Source organism: Vigna unguiculata, chromosome 8 (assembly GCF_004118075.2).
Source record: "Vigna unguiculata cultivar IT97K-499-35 chromosome 8, ASM411807v1, whole genome shotgun sequence".
Taxonomy (NCBI): Eukaryota; Viridiplantae; Streptophyta; class Magnoliopsida; order Fabales; family Fabaceae; genus Vigna; species Vigna unguiculata.
This window is the reverse complement of record NC_040286.1, coordinates 27,427,169-27,453,785: the sequence shown is the minus strand read 5'-3', so window position 1 is coordinate 27,453,785 and position 26,617 is coordinate 27,427,169. Positions and strand designations below refer to the sequence as shown.

Genomic DNA, 26,617 nt, shown 5'->3' with positions numbered 1-26,617 from the left:
CTATACTATTTTCTAAAAAAATTATTATTTTGATATAAACATTTCTTTTATAATTTGATCTTTAAATATTTGTTTTAAATGGTTTTTCAAAATTTAACAGTTTTTTTCTATTCGACAGTATTTTCTTTTGTTTTAAAATTTAATCATTTCATTTAATTATGTATGATAATTTTTTTTATCTCTTTTTTGTCCACATTTTATTATTTCAATTTTATCATTAATTATTATTTTAAAAAATAATTTTTTATAAATAATTTATCTTTAACCGTTATTCTAAAAACTTCTTTTATATATATATATATATATTATTTTTCTAATTTCACATTTAACAACTATTTTAATAATTAATTATATAATTTTTATTAATCTTAATTTATGAAAATTAAAAAATATGAACGTACAGGCGCGACAACACCTATGTTTTCGCTAGTTATAATAATAAAAATAATTATTATTATATTATTTTTATTATCATAAAAAAATAAACATAATATAATTTAAGACCAAAACAATATTTTTTACAACAACTCAAAAACATTATTTAATCCTAATAAAAAATAAATAATGCAAAGTCATTGTCAATAAGTTTCATCTTGCGACACATAAGGTTTAGTATGTTAACGTCTTTGAGGAAGAACTATCTCCTGGATATATACACAAAAAACTTGAAGAGAATCTTTTAGCGTTAGAAGGACATGAGACATGAAGATCATACAATTAAAGAATAATTTATATAATTAATTTTTTTTTCTATTTTATTTTATCTTTTGTTGTTATCTTTTGATATTTTTGGATTTTTTTTATATTTGATATTTTGGATATTTTTGATATTTAGTATATCTTTTGATATTTTTCCATTTTTATCTTTTATCTTTTATCTTTTAAGACCTATAAATTCCTAGGTCTACAACAATTGTAATCCCCCCTAGAGTCATTAACAAAGTTATTTAATTAAAGAGAGATTATCTCGATCATTGGCGGGCTTAGGTGTCAAGGTTTTTAGCAAAGACTGAGATCTTTGTGGCGAATATCAAAAGTTGGGATCTTTTGTTGTATCAATATTATTTGGTTTTTATCAAAGACAAGGGTCTTTGTGACAAACCTTCCTTAAACTTATCAATTTTGATAGTGGTGTCTTGACTTATCAATCCTGGATTGGATTGTGTCGTCTAGACTTATATATCTTTGAATGTAGTGTCTATCCTTTTTTGTTTGGGTTCTTATCCAAGAGGGATCTCTTGTTGGAACTATTTTATTATAATTTAAAAAATAAATAATTAAAATAAAAATTATATTGTTATTAAAGTTTTCATGAACTTTTAATCTTATGGGTTAATGTTATTTATGGTTAACGACTATATTTCTGATTACAATTTACTCTTGTGTCTCCCTTTTCTACTTATAAATACCTCCTAGGTGCATGAGAAAAGACAATAGAGACAACAAACACTAGAGTTTTCTAAAAAATGTTCTTATTTTTTTCTCTATATTATCTTTAAGACAATGGTGTTCATAAGGTTCGAAGATCCATCGTTGCACTCGATCGATCTAACGGGGTTGTTGTATCTTGGGAGAGACACACATGTGATTTGAAACACATATGATTGTGTATTGTGTATTTGTATTGTCCTGTGCAGTGGGGGTGTTTTCTCTCTAAGGATAGTGCTATGCGTGCCTCAACCCAGACTATTCCTACTCCTTACCTCATTTATTTTTTATTATTGTTATAAGAATTATTGGGTCTCTGATTAATATTCTTTGATTCATATACATGTTAGTATTATTATTGCTCTAATAATTATTATTATATTATTTCATATTTTTACTATTAATAGTATTATTTCTTTAATCTTTTTCTAACATCTCTTTATGGAGAAATTTTCTTTGCTTATCAACATGCTTAATTGTGGCGCATTCCATCTCTATGTTATTTCACATTCTTTATAATTATAAAATTATAAACTCTTATTTATATGATTTAAATATTTTGTTATTTCACATAAGTTATTCAAATTCAAAAAAGATAGTAATATTTCAGGTAAGGATTGTACCACTAGGATCTCATGCTCCTCTTACCAGATAACTTCCAATTGAATCAATATACTAATGCATACTCTACTATAAAACACTACTAATTATCCTTGAATTAGTATCAACAATTCTCCCATCAATTTCATACAACCAATCTCAATTTAAACTTATACACCAATCATTTCATAAGCAACAATCCACATTTTGACACAAAACATCATAATTGAGCATAAGAATGACTACTAGACTATGATGCATTCGCTCAACAAAACTATCCATTTGCTCGACAAAAAGTGTACAAATGTCCATTTGTTCAACGACCAAATGGTTCGCCGAACCCGTGAATCACGAGAACTCTTACAATGGTAAATTCCTCCAAAATTCACTCAGCGAGAGTGTTTACGACCAACGACTAGAGTCAGTAAGCTCTCTAACTTTGTATTTGCTCAGCAAGTGTAGTCTCGCTCAATGACTACAAAGTCAGTAAACTCTCTAACTTTGTATTTGCTCAACGTGTATTATCACTACAAAGTCAGTAACTCCATTATTTTGTATTCGCTCAACTAGTATATTCTTGCTGAGCACCTACAAAGTCAGTAACTTCTTGACTTTATATTCGTTAAGCGAGCACCCACTCGACCAACTGCATAATCTATAACAATATATAATTTATAACAATATATAAAAATGATACATCTTTTTGGTCTACATTTCATTTCATTATTATTTTAAAAATTAATTATTTTATAAATAGTTATAGAAACCTCTTTTGTCTTTTAACAATTATTTTAAAAACATCTTTTTGTGTATATATTTTATTTTTCTAACTTTACATTTAGCAACTATTTTAAAAATTAATTATATATTTTTTATTGATCTTAATTAAAATTTCTATAAAATTTAAAAAATGCGAACACGCAAGAGCGATAATACTAGTATTTTTGCTGATAATTATTATAACAATAATGTATTTTGTTATTATAAAAAAATAACAGAAATACACTTCTTACTATTTCCAATATAAAAGAAATAAGAAAAAGGAAAGTTATTTAACTTCATAAGGTTTGATAAACTTTTATGAACTATAATAATGAAAAGTATATAGTTTAAGGTATAATTAATGATTATTTAATTTAATAAAAATTTATAATTAATTGTAAAATTGTATAAATTTTAATTTTAATAATTATGAATGTAATTTTATTTTATTTAAAAAATAAAATTATTCATAAATATTATTTAATTATAATTGATAATTTATTAATTCTACACAAAAAAATAAAAAAATAATTAAATAATAAAATAAATATATTTTAATATTATTAAAAATTAAAATATAATTTAATTAGCAAAAAATAAAACATTATTTATTTTTTAATAAACATAATATTGTTTATATTAAAAATACAATGTTTTAATTTTTTATTAATTTCTTTTATGTTTAATTGTATTTTGATTTTTAATAATATTAAAATATAATTATTTTATTCTTTAATTATTTTAGAATTTTTTTATGTTTTAAATAATTATCAATTATATATATATATATATATATATATTTGTAAATAATTTTATCTTTTAAATAAAATCAAATTGCACTAATAATTATTAAAATTATAATTATCTAATATTATAATTAACAATAAATTTTTGCAAAATTTTAATTATATCTTAAATCTTTGATTAACATTCTTCTAATAATTAAAGTCGGGAACGATGCCATAATTCCCATGATTATTTATTCAAATATATGTCTGTTAGAGTGCCTCTTGATATTTCTTCGCTCCTCAAACCTCCATCACACATTTCTCTCTCTCTCTCTCTCTCTCTCTCTCTCTTTGGTTTCTTTCTTTCTGCGTACGGTCACTCACTATTCAATTTTCAATCATCCAACGCTCACGCGCACAGATCTCACATTTAACCTTTACAATGTTTCGTTTTCTTGTTTTCTCTGATCAGTCCATGGGTTCCGATTCTCTCATCAAAATTCATTTTCCAAACCGCATTCACGCTCTAACCGTGCTCGCTTCGCTTTCCTCGCTGCTTCGTGGATTCCACTTTCATGGAACGAGTTTTCGGTGTTTCTCTTCCGCCTTACATCGGGGAAGAGTATTTTTCTTCTGAATCCGTTTGGTTTCTAAGAAACCGCGCGAAAAGCACAGGTAAAAGTAAAACCGAAGAACTGAAAATAAACGATGATCTTAATTGCACCGTCCCCTAACGGTTAACATATTTCTTCTCTTTTAGATCACTTTTAGCGAAAGGAGAATTGTTTTTCTTTGTTTTTTAGCATCATCGCGGTATCACAGGGTGCTTTTCCTGTCGTGCACTTACCGGTGTATTTTTATGTTATATATAGGTTAGAGATGTTATTTAATCTCCGAAGCAATGGTCACATTCGGTGGAGACGTGCGTTTGGATCTCAGGTAACTAAGAGCCTACATGTACGGTGTATGATAGTTTAGTTGTTTTTAATAAATAGATGTGTTATTATTCTTTCCTTTTTTTCTTTTTGCAACTTTTTGTACAGTTTTATATAATTCAGTATACTTTGTTGGTTCGTTGCTTTGGTTATATCAATCAAACTTAGAGTTCCATTGTTTGAGCATTAAAACAAATGACATTGCACAACAAATATAATTAGCACTATCTCTCTTAATGCTTTATGTTTTAATATATACAACTTTTCAATTCTTTTAAAAGTAAACTTTACCCCGTCGAATTGCTTAATTTTTTGTTTGACGGTTGCTTTTTCTCTCCGTTTTTATTCACTCACTAGGAGTATCGTGTTGAGGAATACTTCCTTGGGTTTCAACGGTGGTACTGCACTGTATAGTTATACCTTTAGTTTTTTTATTTCACGGTAAAAAGTATAATACTCCTCTCGTTTGTGAGTTGGTCGATGTTGCTTCTTATAGCAGTGCTTGAAGAAAAAAGTGCGATTAGCTATCCTAGCAGTCACACGTCTAGGCCAATTCTCATCAAGTTGATGGAAAATAACATGGTGGAAATTTGTAATGGAACAAACAACTATGGAATTCAATTAATGTGTAAGGTTTTCTTTAGGATGCTTTTCGCTAGTCACATGTAGTACCGTGTGTTTGTAATTGACTTTCTTATTCTATCCCTATTTTTGTGCTTATTTTTTCTGGCAACATTTGGGATGTAGAGTAATGAGTTTGCAGACGTACGTGAGTGGTTTTATTTCCACATCTTCTTTGTTAACTTTTTCCTTCTCAAATCATATTTTATGTAACACAATTCTTCATGGTGTGCCATTACGTAATATTATTATTTTTATTCCCATTTTCAATTTTAAAGTGTTTTTTGTTGCTTTTACTTTGTAAAATTAAATCTTAACTAGTTTGATATACCATCGTTTTAGAATATTTGAACTTTTATGAAGGTAAATAAGTTAGAATCTAATGTGGAATAAGTCCATTCGCAAAGCTTAACCATATGTTTGAAAACAAGATAGAATTAAGCAACATTGTATGAATTTTCATAACTTCCTTGACCTAATTTGAGACAACGCGCACATGCTTGGCATCTCTTGTAATGGTTAATTTTGGTTTATCCTTTAATTCACTTTAAACTTTTTTGATGGTAAGGGTGTATGTTGACTTTTTCATTCAGCACAATACATACTGGTGATGTAGGACATTATGAATAAACTAGAAGCCAATGTTTTAAGAGAAGTCTTTGGAGAGCATATTAAACAGTTTATTATTGTTCTGCTTGATTCATTACAATCTACATCTGTCTAAAATAACCATAACAGAATTGCTTGTTGTTCTATAAAATATTACAATATTGGGTTTGTTACTATCTCAACCTCAAGCTAGCTCGTAGAGACAGGATTGTCCCTCCACTTTTATACACTATTTTGACCACATTACTAATCAATGTTGGTCTTTCAACAGAATAAAATGGTAGCCTTGATGAACTACCATGGATGCCTTTTCCGAGCTACAAAGTTTTTATTGATGTTATAAGACAAATAAGTTTGTAGAGATTGTCTATCTTTTCACTCTTGTTCCTTTTGGTTTTAAAATGTTTCGAGATTATTTCAAAACAGAAAAACTAAAATAATTTGTTTGACAAGTCTTATTTTTCCCTACTTTTCAAACTAGAGATTCTTGTTTGTCGATGACAAATATATTAACTTGAGGAACTCAATGACACAACTACTTCACAACATGAAACACGAAAACTGCCTATATCTCAACCACTTTGTTGTTGATGATGCCAACTTTTTGAGCTTTGACTGGTCAATTGAGGAGTCAAACAAGGAGATTGCTATGGATGGTGGTGAGAATAGAGAAAATAGGGTTTCAGATTAATCTGTCTTGTGTATAAACCACACATAGGATAATCTATTTATAATAGAGAGGTACAACTAAAAGGAGTATCTGAAAATAAATAGAGTAAATAGAAGATATTGTTTGATATTGTGATTAACAGTATGTAACAATATTTTAATAATATCAAATAATATCTAACAGATGGCAAAGACTTTGTTGTATTGAAGGAGCTTGCCATTGAGTTGAAGATTGATGATGCTGTTTTGGCTAAGCTAGGTGTCATGGCCACACTTCAAGGCCATGACCAATATGTAGGCTGACATCATGTATGTAGCACGATTGAACATGGACACATGCACTTCAATACGTGTTGTCTCCAAAATGTAGGACACGGGAACATGAATCTATATATTAGATAATTATTAATTATTTAATTTAACGACCAATATTTATAGATGTGTCAAATATAATAATCTAAACATATTGTCACCTAATAGGAAAATGAATCTAATCCATCTATCTAATATCCAAAAAGTGAAAATAGTGATCATATAAAATTTGCTCCTTATTTTTATAATCATAATAGAAGTTTATGCAATAAGTTTCTAGAAAATCATTGTATTTGTTTTTGTTAAAATTGTGTTTGAACTATAAAATTATGTTAGAGACAAAAGAATGTCTTTTAAATTAGAAACTTCACCAATATGTGCCGTACGAGTGTCGAGTTAGTGTCCTATACGTGTTGGACATGTTGTCACATCGTTCACCTTTAGCCTCGCATGCCTAATGATAGATCATACTTTGTGTTCACCGACACATTAGCTATATTAGAAATTTTTTAAGTTTCCCATCTGTTTCCAATGTCTCAAATTACTAGTTTCTGCCAATGACACAAGTATAGTATATATACCAAGTTCTATCACCCAACTCTTAAAAATCGTTTCATACAATGATTATCATGAGTTCTCAAAAATTCTAGCTACACGTGTAATGTACTACTTCGTGTAACCTACTGGAATCCAAGAAGAAAAGTAGAAATCACGTATCTATAGTTGCATCATATTGACGTCAATTATTGAAAATAGAAGCATAACATATTGTATTTATTTAGAATGCTCTATTGGATGACAATCTTGGTGAAGTTTACATACATGGAACAAAAAAGCAAATTAGGGTGCTAAGGGGGAGTCTTCTACTATGGTTTGTCGGGCTTCACAAGTTCCTATATGGATCCAAATAGTCCCCTCCAATCTAGTTTGGTTGCTTTCTTACTATTGTGCAACAACTGGTATGATTTGTAGAAAAGTCTATCACTCTATCTTCTATGAACATTCACCTCAGGGATGCATTTATCTTATTGTCTGTGTAAATGATAATTTCCTTATAAGCTTTGGTCAGTGTAACATTCACAACCTCAAACAGGACCTCTCGTGCTAGTTCTAGATTAAAGACCTTGGTAAGGTATTTCCTAGGTATCGAAATTGCTCAATCCAAGGATGATTTGGTGACCTATTAGAGGAAATATTTTCTTGACATCTTGCCAGAAACCGATCTACTAAATGCCAAGCAAGTAGAACCTTCGATGGAACCTCATGTTAGATTGTTACCAAGTAGGAGGAGCCCTTATTGAATCTCAGGAATTATATGACCGATTGGAAAATTGAATTATCTCATTGTCATTCATCCATATGTTAGATTGCACCCAACTAGGAGGAACCCTTATTGAATCTCGGAAAATATAAGAGGTTGATTGGAAAGTTGAATGATCTTCAGTCATTCTTCCGCATGTTCCCTCTCTAGTAAGTGTGGTGAGTCTTTATATTCTTGAACTCTCCTTGCCAGAAGCATTGGAAAGTAATAATGGAGATAGTGAACTACACTAAGAGTGCTGTAGGCAATTGTGTTGTTTATAAAGACAAGGGGCATGCTCAGATAGTAGGTTTCTCAGAGATAGTCCGACTGGGCCAATTTTATATCCTATGGTAGACGATCTGCTCCTGCATGTGTCCTGATTGGATTAAAATTGGTATCCTGGTACAGTAAGAAGCAAATTGTTGTAGTGAGATCAAGTTCTGAAAAAATAATACAAGGTCATGATTTTACTAATATGTTAACTCATGTGTATGATACATATTTTGAGAGAGCTCAAGATTGAAGAGACTGCACAAATGACCATATGATGGACAATATAATCATGATAAATAAAATTACATCAAGCTACCAAGATTATCTTGCATCATTCAGTTATATATCGTCACAATTTGCTTTCAATCTGTTAGTTGTTCAAATCTTACATAGTCATCCCTACCACCATTTTAGTTTTCCGGTGGGTTTTTTATACTCTTCTATTATACTTTGTCTTGTATCCTAGACATATTTTATACCCTCCTTATGAGGCTCCAATAAAGAAAATCCCAAGGGAATAATAGAGAAGACTCTTCAATTCGTATGAAGAGGACTACTGTGAAGAAATAATGTTTAACTGTAAAAGGGATATGTAATACTATGATATGTGACTAGTCAAAATGTATATATGTTCTATTTATAACCTAGTTCTTGATTAAAATACTTTTCATGTTTTTGAGTTGATATGAATAGTGAATGATTAGCATTCGGACTGTGTGCTTTGTGTTTATACTTTTCTGTCTCTTAGACATCCTTGTTAATGTCTTCTTTATTGAAAGTTTGCATCTTATTTGTGTGAATTGTTTTTGTTGATTAAAATTTGTTATTTGTATTCGGAAACATGTTTAGAATTGTCATATAAATAATACTTATTTGTTATATTTATATACAATTGCCAAGATTTCTAAATTTAGTATCAAGTTAACAACTTGTATACTTTCTGATTTATTCTTTCTAGAATTGAAAGAGGAACTTCAAAGCCCTTGCCTTACTTTTACTCTACAATGTTTGATTTTGAACTATTGCTGGTGGGTGGAATAAAGGTCACCACGTATTCAACTTAAAATCATTCATTCTTTTTGATAGAAAAAATATATTTTGGTACTAAATTATTTATTTTGAATTGAGTTACATGAACTTAATTAGATTCTTTTATTTTTACTGTTATATATGTTCAAGCTCAATATATTTAGTTATAAAGTCTTTTCAAAAGAAGTCAAGAAGGGCAAACAAATTAATGGCTCTCTAAAGCACTGCCACTGTTTGATGAAGATTCATGAATTGTATTGAAGATGTTCCCTCGTGTAAGAGCCCTTTGGGCTTGAAGCATGGTCAGTGTGCATTCTCACTACATTGTGCTAAAAAACATCTATTTTAGAAGAATGGAAGCGGCAAAGGATCAAACTGTATACCATTTGGTCATATACAGGTTTTGATATCATGTCTGCACTCTGTAGTGATTTACAATCACAATAATGTCATGTGGTATCTGTGGAGGTCTGATTTTCATGATATCATACCCACGGAATTTTGATTGTTTATTGGTAGTGCTCTTTCCAATATTAATATTTTTTGCCATTACCCGTTAAAAATAATTACTTAGTTAACACAATAGTGTGTTTTAAGATGTAGATTATAATCATGGTTTGATTCTCAATAGCCATGATTGTAAAAGGTCAGTTCTAAAATGCAAGTTTCTTGCTAAGTTATTTGGTTATTGATTTTTGCCATGTATCTTTGTCACATTCTTAAAGTAATATCATGTCACTGTACTTTAAGAGCTGTCTTTGTTTTCCAATTTTTATATATCTGATTTTCTAGAAATATAGTGATCTCGACTCCTACTCACCTTTGTAAAATTTACCTTAATATAGACTACTTGTTTCCTTTTCAGTTTAAATAAAAACGGTAATGATTCATGTCTCTTGACCTTCTAATGAGCTACATTAGTTCAGTTGTTTTTTCTTTGGAATTGATGCTAAGTCGAGGAGAAAAAGTGATAGGATGGTATTAATCATTCATTTATAGACTTTTAAGTGGAATTTGGATTAAGGGTGAGTGTATACATGGATTCCTTTCAATTGTTGTAGTTATTTCTTTTCTTGCATGGGCATTTAAAGTCATTTCACAGTTTGTATTTGTTCTGTTGGAATTAATATAGACTTGATTGCAATGATTTTATCTGATGTATTACTGACAGCATGGTTGCTTTAATATCTTTCACTCATTTAAAGGTCAGTGATAAATTTTAACACATAAAAACTGGTAAAAGGAATTTCACATCTGTGTGCTTTGAAGAATTTCTTCCTTAATTTGAGTCTTTGTTTCTCAAAAGGTGCTTCATTGCTTCTGGCATACATACTAGAGTTTTTTTTTTTTTTTTTTTTTCTTGATAATAAAATATTTAAACTAATTAGTTTGGGGTCTATATGCCAGAACATTTATATAAACACATCATACTTAAAATCTGAGTCCATTTTTCTTGATAGCAATCGAGAAACACATGTCCTGTAAATGGATCAATGCAATTGCAATCTGCTGCAACAGTCAAAATGAATTTGATATCAATGCTTTTGCATCATGATTATTGGTCTACTAGTTAAAATGGTAGAAAGATCATACCCCAATTTTGCAGTTTTTGAAGGAGCCTCATAGTGGTGCTGTGGCTGGCTAAGCTGGAGATTCACGGGCACATGCAAATCCTCTCCTATGCCTAGACCATTTGTGAGAACATAATCTCTGTTTGTTTCGCTATCATCTTTTGTTCCATGGACCTGAGTTTAGTAAAACTCTTTTTAAAGTTCAGGATAAATATTAAACAAGGCTGTCCTCATCTAGAAAGTTAGAAAGTTGATCAGTCAGCTTGAGAAGATTATTTTAGTTTGATCTGCCATTCAAACCAATACCTTCTTTTTCAATTCCATGTTTTCTTGACAAATTAGGTTTACCTTCTTATACAGTTCCACATTTTCTTGGCGTATGAGGTTTCCCTGCAGAAGTAAAAGGAATATTCTAAGTAACAAAATACTTAGATCATTAACTTCTCTGTTTAAAGACTGACCTTTCTATTTAGTTCTTGTATTTCATCTATTAAAAGTTGATCCTGCATATGCCAATATTATGTCAACTATTACATCTTTATATTCAAAATTGAGCTCGCATTAATGATAGAGAATACAAACCTTTTTCATACGGACACCACGAAGGCTAATTTCTAATTGGTTCTCCAAATTTTGTAATTCTTTGACTGTCAAACCTGACAGCTCTTCCCCCATGATTTTCCTGTCACATCAAACTAGAAGTAAAATTGTATGTATTGAAAATATGGAACTTTAATTGATATTTCACTGTAAAGATTAGACTGAAAATATAATCTTGAAAGTATCTTTTGTGTATTTTAAATTATTTGACCAGCCTTAAGAGATACTCATGTTTATTCTTCTATAATTGTAAGACAATTTATCTCATGATAATAATACTGGTAACTAGTTGAGAAACAGACACTCTGTGCCTTATGTATGATAAGCATGGGTTTATGTATATTCTAGAGCATGATTCATAAATTTTTTCTTTATAACTATAATGATTTTGGAATATTTATAGAATTAGCTACAGGATAAAATACCATATCTATTTAAGAAAGTATATTATGTGTTAAATAAAGCTGGTTGATGAAAAGTATCAATTATTTTTTAAAATTATATATAAGTTTAATAATACCTACTCATGGAGAAGTAGATCAAATGTTTAATAAAACCTACTCAGAGTAAGTAGATTCCGACTCTACTACTCTTTCTAATAATAGAAGGGTGATCAAATGCATGTGCTTCAATCTCTTGTGTTTGTGTGAAGCTGGGGAGATGGGTACCGTGCCAGTATATTTTAATTTTTGGAATAATGACAGATGAGGAACTTAATAGCTGAGGAAGAGAGACAACGTAGACAATGGGATCAGAACAAAGTAATGAGGTAGCAGTTGAAAGATAAAAAGTTCCAAGGGAATGAGTACACCAAACTTCTGTTTGTCTTCTCAAGGTTGTTAGTTGAGAGGTAAACATGCAAAATTTTTACCCATCTAGCAATGTTTTTTCTTTTTTTTTCAAGTAGCAAAGGTTTACAAAGATTACATGATTTATTGTTCCAGAATCTAAATCTGGCCGTTAGAATCCAAAAAGGATGAGAAAAAACGAAGAAGGGTATCCTCAAATCCAAAAGGAGTATGTCGCACAGGCTTACACGGTTGAGGCAATGGATGCTGGAGACAGTGGTGGGAGCGTCTTCACTGGTGCAGAACAGTGGCGGGAGCGTCTTCACTGGTGCAGAACAGTGGCGAGGATAAATTTGCGGAGGTTAGGCACATGCATGAGAACAGTAAACCATGTCATTCTTGTAAATCTTTACTACAGTGTCCTATCCGGGAACAAAAAGAAGGAACAGTGCTAGAATGGTAAAAATTTCTAAATATGCCTAATACACATATAAGACTCATGCTAGAGCCTTGTTGGTATTCGTTGAATATAGAATGTGGGTCATTGAGATAATTTTTCTAGACCATTGAAGCTACTAAACCTTAACAACTATCTTACTCTTTAGCATTATTGTTATTATTTGAATGTGGAATGCCATGTATGACTCTATGTTGCTAAGCATTTACGTTCATCTTTATGAAGGTATGTACATGTCTATGTTATACCTGAATCAATTAGGTTTCGCTCCATTCCAACCACCTTCTATCAGTGTTATTAGCAGCTTTCAGTTGATATCTGTTGCTCTCTACCTCTAGTGAGATGCCTGATTTTTTCCAGTTGACTTTTGAATATTTCTGGGTGGTTCTAGTTAAGTGAGTTTGTTGGTAAGAAGTGGAGCATTTAGTTAAGTTCCAGCTCAAAGGAGATTGTCAGAATTCTAGTGTAGATTTACTAACATTTATTTAGCACATAATTCAACACTGTTTTCAAAGTTTGAACTTTGAAGGATATACAGTATCTTCCTTGAACGACAGAATATTAGTCTACTATACTTATGACTGTATTAGTAAGTGTTACTTAGCTATTTAGTTCCTCCTTAACAGATTTAAACCCTAGACCCTAAAGTCTGTTTCAACAAAAACAAATGTAAAAAATCAACACACAGAACAAATATAGCAAGTCAACACACTAACATAATGCTTTTCATGACTTCTCTTTATTTTCCATAAATTATGTAATTCAATGAGGAAAATACTTGGGATACTGCCGCCGAATTGACTTCATATCCTCTGATTTGTTCTGAACATCACTGTCCCATTACAATTTATGAAGTTGTAACACCATTTTGATAGAATTAGTAAAATACAATATTTAACCCAGAACAACGATACACTAACAGCCCTGATATCAAAGTCTTGTAAGAGGGCATTGTCCATTCACAAACTACTATTAACCAAATTATTGCACGCACTACTATATATGATCATAATGCATAAATTTCTGAAATGATTATTGAATAATGGTAATATGCCATTAAATGTAACTACGTCAAACCATTTAATTCTATTGGTATTTCTGAAATGAAATTAAAATGTATGGTATTATTATTATTAATTAAATCTTACCAATTTAACTTCTTTTATTTGTCTTGATGAATTATGTATTTGTTTCTTTTATATATGACTAAACAAAGCATTATTTTTGTGGATTGATTGAATACCCACATTCATGAAAACAAAAATTAATTGGATTTAATGAATTTTTTAAAATGTATCTCAGATAGATCAGAATTTTTAAATAAATTAATAGATCACAATTAAACAATAAAATATTATTGTTGTACAATCTGAATTAAAATTAATCCTCAGTCCATTTCGCTAACCCTATTTTATATACCCCTATTGCTATTTACACAAACTGATATGGATGTCTCTCTTTGTTCATATATATGAATGTTCATATATATGAATAGAAGAAATTGTTCAAATACACAAGCATTTTTTTTGTCAGTGATTAGTGAGGTATTAGTTACAGCATAAATACTGCAGAGTAATTATATCCTGACACAGCTTCTTGATCACATATCTAATTAACAGGTATGCAATAACTCTAGTTGACACTACCATGTTAAATACGCTAATAATGTAGACTCTGTTTTTCTTAATGTGGATTTTTCTTTTAAACTCGACTGTAGTATAAGCATATGTTCTGATAAGGGGTGTACCGGTGGCTTTCTTGCAAATTGTGTAATTGTTGCCTTAACATTGCTGCCTCCCTTTGCCAAAACTAAAAATTGAAAGAAATAAGTAAAGGTCTGATCAGATATCATAGGGAGAGGAATCACCAGATATATATGCACTTATCAGATATATATGCTTTCATAATTATTTAAATTAAATGTTACAAAAGTTTTTTTATAAATATATATTATGACCCGAATAACATGAAACCACCGTACTAACAGGTGGTAGTAACCTGTTGATAGTTTAAACTTGGCACTTTGTTTTCCTTTGTTTACAAAAGGAATTGCGTTAGCTATCAAGTTCAGTTGATTAGAAACCAGCACCAAAACATATTTTTCCATACTGCAATTATTTCTGTATGAGTATTGTATTGTATATGATACAATCAAACAAATATCAAAGAATAAGAGATCTCCGAATATCATGACTTCTGAAATTTGAATTTTTGTGCTTGGAAGATTTCTCATTTTTAGGTGGAAGGATTTTTTCCTTTAGCTATTAGTTGTATTTGCCAATACTATAGCTCCTCCTTAAATGTGGTTCTAATCTTGTGCAGGATAGGGTGTCTTGTGGAGGACGGAAACATTATAAGTATAAGAAGATTGAATTTATCATGGGGTTTTAAAATAGTTACTTTAGGGAGTTTGTAGGTCAAGATATGGAGAGTTTTGTGGAATTTTATGATTTGATTCAACTTGCTTTGTGGTTTTTGAAATGGAGAGAAAGAGAAAGTGAGAAAATTTGGAGTGAGTTTTCGAGACAAATTTATAGTCATTACAATTTGATTAAAAATTAGTAGTGCATAGGTTTTTATAACTGGATTAGAGTAGTTGTTCTGATTAACTATGTCCCTGTTTATAGTTTACTTTATGTAGCAGGAAACAGTTGCGAAGCTATGCTGTCAAAGAGAGAGAGAGAGAGAGAGAGAGAGAGAGAGAGAGAGAGAGAGAGAGAGAGAGAGAGCTGAATGATGTTCAAAGTCAAGGTGGGTGAGCAAGTGAAACCTTGTTGTCATGACATGAAGAACTCTAAAATGGACTGTAGTCAAGGCCTTGGTTAAACTATCAACATATTTCTATGGGGTATGGTTGAGTATGAGCCTCTGTTAAGTACTTTTTTTGAATATAAAACTATGCCCAACTCTAAATGCCAAGAGTGTTGATAAATTTTTTCTATCTTTAACCATGTCATTGTAGATAAGTCTTTTCTTGATAAACCATACATTGTTAGATTTTGTAGGATTACCTAATCGTATGCTCTTAACAGATGGAACATCTATTTAGAAAATAATTAATTGTTTATAGTAACAAAATTTTATATTAAATCATGTAGGTTTGGTAGGAAGTTAATGTTATAGGTTGCATCAACATCGTGTGGCGTATGTCAAGTGAGTCACAATTGAAAAATTTAATTCCCAATTAGGCAATTGTTAAGGAGAAAATTGTTGTAGGTTTGTATCAATTGTCTTGTAGTGTAATGGATTAAGTCACAATTGAATTTGATGTTTGGGCCGTTACATTCTTAAAAAGAAAAAAGTTGCAATGTGATTATGAGCTATAGTTTTTGGTAGAGCGGTAAACTTCCATTGGTATCAAAGCTAAGGTTATTAGGTTCAATTTCCAATGAGACAGCGGTTGAGAAACATGTCGCAGGTTACATCAATAGTCTTGTGACATAAGTTAGGTAGACCAAGTTACAATTGAGTATATAGGTTCGATTCCCAATGAGTCAATTGTTGAGAGAGGGTGAGTTACATCAATAATCTTGTGATGTAAGTTAGGTGGGTCAAGTTACCATCAAATATTTCAATCTGTAGCAAGACAATCTTTAACCTCAGCTTAGGTGGGTTAACTCAGAATTGAATTGTGATGCTTGAGTTACTATGTTCTTAAGAAAAAGATGCATTGTGATTATAGTTTTTGTTGAAGTGGTAAGGTCACAAGTTCACAAGAAGTTTGATTCTTAATAGGTCAATTGGTGAGAGAGATTGATATATGTTGCATCAATTATTTTTGTGATGCAAGTTAGGCGGATCAAGTTACAACTAAGGATTTTGATTCCTAGCAGGACAATGTTAAGTAGAAAAAACTTTAAAAATGAGCGTGATGTGTGGTTTGTAAGGAGAATGAAATGATCCAGTCAATATAAGTGATGGACACCTTCACCATTGTCGTGGTTGAGGTGATTGAGCAATGTGTCTTATTGAGAGAATATCAAGTTAAAATGCAATTAATCTTAAAAGAAGCTTTTATTTATTATATTAAATTGACTGTTATGATTGTTGAAATAAAAGAGAAAGAGACATAGGCTGAATTCCTAATATGTATTGAACACATAAATAGGAAAATACAGAAAGATGGACCAAAGCCCATTACATCTGACAGCTATATTAACAGAAATATAAATATGATAAACTGAATGAGCAACGTATAAGAATGATATTTTAAATTTCAGTTAAATGTCAGAAGCTTTAGGTTTAGTTAACATCAAGATTATAGATTATTGTAATTGGGATTTAGCTTTAGGTTTGGTTCTCCCTTATCTTATACTTTGCTACCTCTGCCTAAATAGCTCAACCCAATTCTCTAATCAATCTATTTATTTTGCAATTGTGGAGGGAATCAAACCTAATCGTTCTCTTGTAAAGTGATTCAATTCGGTTGTGTCTCATTCCCATCCCTTGTGTGTGGAGTTTCATCCGAGAAGAAAGGCAGAAGTCGAAGTCATTAAATTATTCATCTCTTTCAGAGTGCTTAACTGGAATCGTTCGTTAGTTGTTAGTTGTGTTATGCTTTAGCCAATATGGATGTTTTAAGAGAAAAGTGGTAAAATATTTCACATTTTTGGTTTATAATCATGTCAACCAAGAATTGAGACGTCCTACTATGTATGTTCTTGCTTTTATTTTTAGCATACATACTGGGTACTGGATTCTCAAGGAAGGTGTTCATAGAGTTTAGAATAATTTGTTGCATTCTACCCTTCAAAGAGTTTGTAATGGTATACTGAATCCCGAACTTGAAAAGGGTGGAAGTGCTCCAAATCAATTTGCTAATTTGAATTGTTGCTCCAAAATAATGAAGTTTTTTTTTTCTTTGAACTTGAGAATTGTGGTGTCTTAATTCATCAATACTCTGGAAAGAAAAATGAAGAAACGAGCAACTTAAAGATGCAAAAGGTACATTACAAATGATATTTTCAGTCATTTTTTCTCAAATTCAGGCATTTCTAATGCCCTGTGCAATTGCATAATAATCTCCCAAGTGATTCACGTGTGTATTCTAAGTGACCAGGCATAATTTTAGATATTTATAAATACCTTAATTTCGGAGGCCGAACTCCCAAGTTGACAATTTTCTTCTTTTGATTTGTTGTATCGGTCAATTACTGATTTCATGCTGGAAAAAGTCATTCAAAATAAAAATGCGTCAGACATGTGCTGTGTTGACTGTAACATTCAAGTAAAGAAATTAGGACTTCACTGCGCAGATTCAAATAAGTAATATTTGTGCCTCAATAATATCTTATGAATTAGTGAACTGGTTGACATGTCTTAGGAATGAGATTTTGGGGTAGATGCTTTGGTTGATGTAGAAGTTATGTAGTCGATATGAATGTGTAACTTCAAAATTACCTCTCCTCTCATTTCGGCCGAAGAATGGGAATAAACTGTCTTAAACCTCTAAGCGAAATTCATGACTTCAGCTACTCTGGAACGCTATTTATGAATGTACACATGTCTTACTCATGGAATTGTGACATTTTTTCCTTAAAGTTCTGCAAGATTCAATCAGTATCTTAGAATGACAAAGTTCAAAATTCAATACCCCTGCCTGAGTGGTAGCTTCAAAGTTAATTCTTCTAAGTACTTGGTCAAGTAACAAAAAAGGAATTACATAGTTTTAAAAGGACAAACTATATATAATTTGATGTTTACAAAGTTTAACACCAATTTTGACTTGGTGATAAATTGGAAGGGAGGATGGGGAGAAGTTGAGTTCAATTCTCCCTACCTACGAAGATAATGTTATAAACTAACAATTGCTGATTAAAAAAAATCTATTATTGGTTAGAAATAATAGAAAATTACAAATTTTAGCGTTTTGAAGAGATGTTGATTGTACTTGCAATCTACCAACTTTTGCACTTTTCAATCAATTTCAGCTAATAATAGAAAGTTTTAAATGTGGTTTTTCAAGACCTAATGTACTTTTGCATGTTAAACTTGTTAAAGGAAATACAGAAGCATAGTATATTAAGGGAAATACGAGAGTAAAAAAATCCAATTAAAAATATATTATCAATATAGAACAAAATTTATTTTATTTATAATTTTTCTTCCTAAATGAATGAATCAATATTAACAATTTTTAACTCATTGTTAAGTTCTTGGAAGGTCACTGTGATATATTTTGTCGTGAATATGTAATGTTTTTTGAAGAGATGTAGATTGTACCATAAGCCACTTTATATTCTACTAAATAAAGTGTTAATTTTGAATTTATGTGTTTAGTTTTTTCATTTACATGTTGCGTTGGGTTCTAATTATATATTTTAAAAATATTAAGTCTATATTTTCTTATTTTAGCCAAGTGGAAGTCAAAAGAGAATCTTACTTTTGCCACCTTTGGAAGGGGAAAACAAGTGAAAAAGAGAGAAAAAAAATGGTTTACATGTCCAATGAGCGACTTTAGTAAAGTTGAGTTCCACTTCGTTTACTGTTGCATCAGACAAAAAATTGAACAATAGTTTAGCAACGTAACCATTTTTCGTTTTAAATATTGGAATTGTAGAATGGAAGTCTTCGGTTGGAAAAATCAATTTCAAACTTTTGTTAATATTTTAGGTTTTTTTCTTTGTTTTTTAAATTTGAAAATTTTATTACTTTGATGTATTAAGTGGTTGTAAGCAATTGTTTGTGTATTTGATTTGATTCTATCATATCTCTATTTGATTTTGGTGAAGTTTGATTTTACATTTTGAGTGAATTTTTTTACGTAAAAAATGTCTCTTTTGTGATTGTGCATTACACATTACACCAAAAAAATGTTCTTGACATGTTAAACTCATTTGGAGGGTTGAAGATGTATATGTACATATTATATTTCTTGAGCCTAATATTCTAGTTATTATCATATTGCTATTAAACCATTCATTAATACTTAATTTCAGGTTTAAAATGTGTATGTCTCAGAGTGAGAAGAAGTGTATTGAAAGTTACACATCAATTAATGGATTAACATCTTATCTTACAAATCAATTTTATAAAATTAAATTAAACTTAAAATCCACTTATTAACCAAAGATAATGATCTCCAAAAAGCTGACTCTATAAATAAAAGATCAAGTATATGAAAAGTTCAAAGAAGTTAATGCATTTGGTCGAGAGACAATAAAAAAAGAAGTTGAAATATGTTTGTGCTAATAATAATGGAGAATATCGAGGACTACTTTATGTTTATACAACCAACTAATTATTGAGGTAGAGAAAACTACACTCAAGAAATATAGTATATTTGTTATTACATTGTTATATTGGTTATCACTTCCAGATAGTTGTAAGAGAGATGTATTGGGTTAAACTCTCAATATGTGTCTACAAAGCTTAAACTTGTAAAGTCTATTCTCTTCAACTTTAAGCCAAGTAGAGAGTATTTTGTTATATATAGAGAAAGTATTAATTTTGCACCATTTGGAAAGAAAAAGAGAGTAAAACAAGTTTACATATCACCAGTCAACTTCAGTAACTCTAATTTTGCATCATGATCATAAACATTTAGGACAAAGATAAGTGGTGATTATATTATTTTCAAGTATCACAAATCAACTAGCTAATTAATTTGTTTGACCACAAATATGTTTAGTAAATGAATTTATCTCACCAACATATTATGTTCTTTAACCCATATCTTATTTATATTATCTTTAAAATATATTATGTTTTTTCACCAACATACTGTGTTTGAATAAGAATATTTCACTCTTCAAGAAATTAAAATATATTAAATTTAAATTTAAATCACTTTAATTTGAATCATTTAAATTTCTTATTTCAATAAGATAATTCTAATTTATTAAATTTTGATTTCCTTGTCTGAATATAAAATATTAATTAATATAAAAAAATTACCAAATACAAAATTACTATTTCAACTTTGCAGATATTAAGAAGAAAAAAAACAATACAAACTCCAAATGAGAAAATTTAGTTGACATCCATCACAATTTAGGTAAATATCAACTTAAACATGGTTGATGCTGACAAATAAAAATTCTAACTGGTGTGGAATGAAAAATATATCGCACATCATAAGTTTAACAATGATAATCGAAAATGACCAACTTAGCCTAATCAATAACATCTAGACTGAAACCAAACTCGAATAAAGTCAAATTGAAAAAATAAAAAAATAAAAGGAAGATATATGAATTTTAAAAAAGAGAGTGCGACAAATTTCAAGTGCGACAAATTTCAAATTCTTAGTTTTTTTTTTCCAAAATAAATTTAGAATTTATATAATTTTGAGGTATCAAATTGTTAAAAAAATCATTATTTTTATAAATTTTTAGAATTTTAATTTCTTTTAAAATTTTCTATTAAAAAGACATGTCATAAATTATTCAAATTTGTTTATTAAAATTAATAACCTTTTAAAAAATCATCATTTAAATTTTGTTTTAATAAAAATATAAAAATATTTAATTATTTCCTTACTTTTCATTTTTTTTAATTTTAATAAAAATAATAGGAGCTCAATATCATTGAAACACGAAACTATAATTGCTTCAAAATATATTTTTTATAAAATAAAATATATAAAATCATATCAACTTATTTTTTCCACTATTTTATATTTATTATTTAACTTTATGTGGTACAAAAAATTAATTCAAAAAGTTAGGTTAACAACTTTTAAGAGAAAATTAACTTTCACAGGTTACTATTGTATTTAAAACAATTAAAATTGAATCTCCACTTAACCATTCAATGTTGTAAGAACCTATATATAAGTTAAACAGATGCCATTCAAAATGTAAACACTTCAATTCCAGTATATAGTTAGAGTGGAAAATACATTTGATAAAAAAAAAAGTGCATTTTCTTTTATTCATAGTATATCCTGTACAAGTAAACAATATTGTACAATAGCTCATCACACTATATCAAGATAAAACTATATATATCTTTCAACTAGTTATCTTACAATTATATTACCAATGAAAATATAAATGTATTTAATATTTTGAAAATTCAAAATACATTCAGTATTTGTTATATAAAAGAAAGAAAAAGGATCAATGCAAAGCAGTTATACTATAATTATAAATTATTCACAGATTCACAACCATACAATGACACGAATTTCATCATAGTAGGTCTCAAACACAGTGAACATTTTTATTTCCTTAAAGAAATATGATTTTAATGTGTTACTTACACTTAAGAACATTTTTTTGTAGAACTCTAAAGGAGGTATACCAATTGAGTGGTCAACTGAAAGTAAGTTAAAAACTCAATGAATTTTATCACAGACAAAAAACAATGTGAGCTCTTAAATTTTAATTGTCATTATGAGACTACAAAAAATAGTCATGAATTTTACCATATTCTATAAGTGTGTTCAGTTTCAAGTATTTACTTTCCAACAGAGAGAATGATGAGTGATTCACACGTTACTTTCAGCAGCAGATTTGCGCATGAATGTGATCAATGATTTGAAGGATGGGTGGGAGATATTATCTTCGCTTTGGGGATGGGATGTGTGGGTGAGTGTTTTTTTATGAAATTACTCTACACATTATGTATAATTTCACGTTCAAAAACCTCACTTTTTGGTTTGCTTTTCATTGTGGGCCATGGATGTGGGTCGAAGGAGGGAAGGGTGGTTGGTTTTCGCGTGAGAGGGGGGATTCGGGGTTGGTTCTCTGGAATTGCATGGATTTGTGTGGTGAGGGGGAATTGGTTCTGGTGGTGGAACCAATTCTATGGCTTGGGTCTTCATCAGGAAACTAGTTCTCTCGAAGTAGGTGGACAGACATTGTTTAGAGAATCGGTTCTAGTTCCCATGGAACTAATTCCCATGCTCCATATCCATAAGTTTTGAGAGCCTTTTGTTACGTGTTGATTTTTTTTTTTAATTTCATTTCAACTAGTACCATTTAATTTTGTATTAATTTAACCACTCAAAGACAAAATTGTTGTTTACCATTTTTATCTATTAAACTTCTTTTTTATACCAAAGACACTTTATTTTTAATTAATTACATGTATTAATTTTAATTTAAAAATTAATCATCAACATCTTTTTTTAATTTAATTTTAACTCATCAAATCTTTATTTAATATTATTTTTAACCATAAAGACAAATGTGTAATATTTAATTTTTATCTATTTTCTTTTCTATGTATCACCTCTCAATCCCTCAAAATAAGTAACATCAAGTTTCTCACTAAATCCTCCTAAATATATATATATTTTTTATTTTTCCCAAATTCATCCTATATCAACTTCTAGATTTATCGTGTCAGATCGATTCATTTTTTTTTTCTAATTCTTTTATGGAGTGATTTAAATAAACAAATCGTTACCTTACATTAAATTGGGTTATCCCAATTATTAAAAAATAAAGTTTGTTAAATTTTTGTATAGAAACTTATTTAATTAAAATCTGAAGATCAAAACAAAAGGTTTCATGTTTTAAAATGTCAAATTATTTATAAAATGTAAATACTTTTCTATTTATGTTATTATTATATTGATTTTATAATATATTAAGGTCATATATCATGTATACCATTATAAATTAAGCATTTTTACAGGAAAAGGAATTAGGTTTATAAACTTTTTTAAAGAATAAATTTATAACTTATCTAAATACTTTATTGTAAAGTCATAATTTATATTTAATTTAGATCTTTTTCATCTTGGCCTATTTAAAAATAGGATTAAATATGTTTTTGGTCATCTAACTTTCAGTGAAATTTGAAATTAATCCCTCCTTAAAACTCTGGATCAATTTAGTCCCTCATCTTTCGAAATACGTGAATTTAGTTCTTTTAACCAAATTCAATCATGAAATTTCAAACATGGTTGATAATAGTATTTGACTTAACATTAAAGTAAAAATGTGTCAAACAATATAAACAACTCAAATTCAATCATGAAATGCATATGAAACATCAAATAAGTTTAACAAAATTTGGTTAAAATGACTAAATCCACACATTTGTAAAGATGAAAGACAAAACTAGTTCAAAGTTTCAAAAATGGACTATTTTCAAATTTCAACAAAAGTTAAGGTACAAAAAATATATTTAATCCTTAAAAAAACACTATACTTAAGTAAAAATTTAATATATATATATATATATAGAGAGAGAGAGTAAAACAGTGATTAATATATAAAATTGGACTTTTAAACATAAAAGATTATGTAAAGAAAAACTAATATAAGTAAAAGAACATAGAGTCTTGTAAATTTTAATATTTTTCCTTTTACTTTTTTTTAATCCTTTCCATAAAAACATATTTTTAGGTATATTTCCACATAAAAAAAATATAAAATATAAAATTGAAAATAGAAAAATAATATATTTAATGGGCGAGACAATATAAAATGAGGTTAAGATCTTTGATATAATAAAAGTTGCCAGTACCCAACCCAATTTAATCTGTCCAGAGGGGGAAAAAGACAACTAAAGGTATATATAATAAATAATATAATAGAACAAGAAAAAAAAATAGAAAGTATATATAATATAGTGTATAAAGTGAAAAATCTTCTCATTTTCCGCTGGTAAAAAAAGAGATTATACTCAGGTGTTCCACTTGGATGTCTTATCAGGAAATGGAAGCTAACCTGTACTAATAAGTGTGTTTTTCTCCAATTTAAATCAATATATAAAATGGAGAAATTATTAGATAAGACACTATCATCATTTATTTATGATCTAACTACCTTTTATATGACATATACATAAATTTTTTATTTTATAAAAACTAATGATACTATGTTTACATATTATACCGAGATTAACCTACATTATGTGATTCAAGTTCATCAAATAATTTCTCCATGGAAAGATTGCCTAGGACAAGCTTACGAATGTATAAATACAACATAACTTGGTATAATTAAAAAATGCTTTAGAGATATGACACGAAATTTTCACCAGCTCAAACCTACAACACTAGACGCACAAGCTCATTCAACTTCCAACCCAATACAATCCAAGTGGTCTCTTTATCTCACTGATAAACATCTCAAGTCTTCTTATAGAACACAACTTAGGTTTCCGGTGGGCCCCTTCAGCACTTCAGAACTGTGATAAGATTACTCGGCACCGCTATTTTTTTCATCCAACTCAACTATTCTAATTTCCAAACCCACTTCATCTTTGAAGAAAACACCGCTCTGCTTAATTATGCAAGCGCTTTTACTGCTATAATAATATTAATTAGCCATCCCGTCACTTCTATCAATTATAATCTCCAGCAAAAAAACAACAGTATTAAAGCCTATAGAGAACGTAACCCAATAACACGGTCACCGCAGTGGAATCCAAAATAGCACTACCTATATATTGCCGTTATTGTTACTAATTGTATGAGTAAGCACCGGACGTCGTCGTTCTTAAAATTCTAAACCTTCTGTGCTTGAATGAAAGGCAGCTCGTGCCTAACCTAACGAAGTCCTTTCGTTAGTTCTAATTAAATTAACCATTAACTACACCATAACGGGAACGGTTTTTCAAACATTATATGGCTTGTGCTAATATCTTTAGCAACAAAATAATAATATCGTTACGAATAGCTAAAACACAAACGACATTCAACATTTATGCACAAAATTTGACAGTGAATTCGTAGAGCGTCTACAGCAGCATTCAACATCCACAAAACGAAAAAGAAAAATAGATCGATAGAGGAATCGTGTACCTGGAGCTGGCAAAATCGTAAAGTTTTCCGGTGCTGGAGAAAATCATAACTCCGACTTCAGCATCGCACAAGATCGCAAGCTCCTTCGCCTTCTTCAGCAAACCGTTCCTTCGTTTCGAGAACGTCACTTGCCTACTAGTCGAATTATCGATCCTCCTTATCACGATCTTTCCTCTCCCCATACCAAACCCTAACAATCAGATCCTTCGATTCAGAAAAGCACTCGCTGCAAAACAGATCCACAACCGATACTTCAATTAGACGAATAAGAACAACAAAAAATAAAAAGCGAAAATCAAAACCGACGCGGTTGCGAAAGAGAAAATAGACGCTTGGATCCACATGCTGTGGTGAAGAAGGAAGAGCAATTGATTTTCCGAGAAAGACAGAGAGAATCTTAAAGAGAGAAAAGGAAGAAAAAACAAAAAAAAAAACTGTGCAGAAGAGAGAAAAGAGTGTGATTACTGAGGAAGGCGTAGGTTATAACAGACAAAGCGCTGAATGCGCATCAGCAGCACGAGCTTGGTAGCTATATAAGGAAAGTGAGAAAACCGCTTTTGGGTGGTGCAGTGAAACCGCTTATGTGGCCAGAAAAACCACTAGTGGTTTTCCCTGAAGCTGCACGTGGCCCAATCAGATTCTCGTGTTTTATATGTTCCTCGAAAGGTGTGCCAGCCACCGTTGCTACGCTGACGCGTGGTGCTACGAATACGCATGCCGTAGATCGTACAGTAGTTGCTTTTTTGAGAATGGCGCTTCTTTCAAATAATCGCTAGGAGTGCGTTGTGCACCGCTAAAGCGCAATCGTCATTTTTGTAAGTTGTCAAATATGCCCTTATTCCGTTGTATATTTTTGTACTATCCACCGCCAAAATGCCTTTTGCGTGGGTATTTATATAGTCTATTATATTAATATACTGCTATGTCTGCTGCGTGAGCGTGGATAATAACACACTGTGGATAACACATAATATTTTTCTTTATTAGTATAATAAGAAATAGAATCAGATTCTCCTTGATAACATATGCCATTGTCTTTGATTAAGAAATTATCATTTTATTTATTTATTTAGATTTAATTTACATTATTGAAAAAAAATGATTGGTTTATATTTTGTAAAACCCTAAAAATTGGTATTTTAGAATTGATAGTGATTTTAAAATAGTGAGACTTGATTATTTTAATATTAAAAGGTTTTAGTATAAATAGTTTTGTTCTAAATGAG

At 29.9% G+C, this 26,617-nt stretch overlaps 1 protein-coding gene and 1 long non-coding RNA gene across 9 annotated transcripts; one reads left to right on the top strand and one right to left on the bottom strand.

The window, feature by feature from the left end:
* Positions 1-3,822: 3,822 nt before the first annotated feature.
* Positions 3,823-12,957, top strand: LOC114194080. Of its 2 annotated transcripts, XR_003606341.1 has the most exons (5): positions 3,823-4,193; positions 4,391-4,457; positions 10,876-10,964; positions 12,145-12,290; positions 12,385-12,957. It is a non-coding gene; the product is annotated as an uncharacterized LOC114194080 (long non-coding RNA). The 2 variants fall into 2 exon arrangements; XR_003606340.1 differs by lacking the exon at positions 10,876-10,964.
* Positions 7,748-25,962, bottom strand: LOC114194079 (MADS-box transcription factor 23-like). Of its 7 annotated transcripts, none has more exons than XM_028084123.1 (9): positions 25,857-25,961; positions 25,392-25,617; positions 17,771-17,849; positions 14,433-14,494; positions 11,423-11,522; positions 11,302-11,343; positions 11,147-11,230; positions 10,863-11,014; positions 7,748-8,366 (listed from the first exon to the last, which is right to left on the bottom strand). In XM_028084123.1, the coding sequence occupies exons 2-9, from the start codon at positions 25,571-25,573 to the stop codon at positions 8,306-8,308; spliced, it is 762 nt and encodes a 253-aa protein (XP_027939924.1). In that variant the 5' UTR covers positions 25,574-25,617; positions 25,857-25,961; the 3' UTR covers positions 7,748-8,305. The 7 variants fall into 7 exon arrangements, with proteins under 7 accessions (XP_027939924.1, XP_027939925.1, XP_027939926.1 ...); XM_028084124.1 differs by having other exon boundaries at positions 7,751-8,366; positions 11,189-11,230; XM_028084125.1 differs by lacking the exon at positions 7,748-8,366 and adding an exon at positions 10,529-10,778.
* Positions 25,963-26,617: the final 655 nt, after the last annotated feature.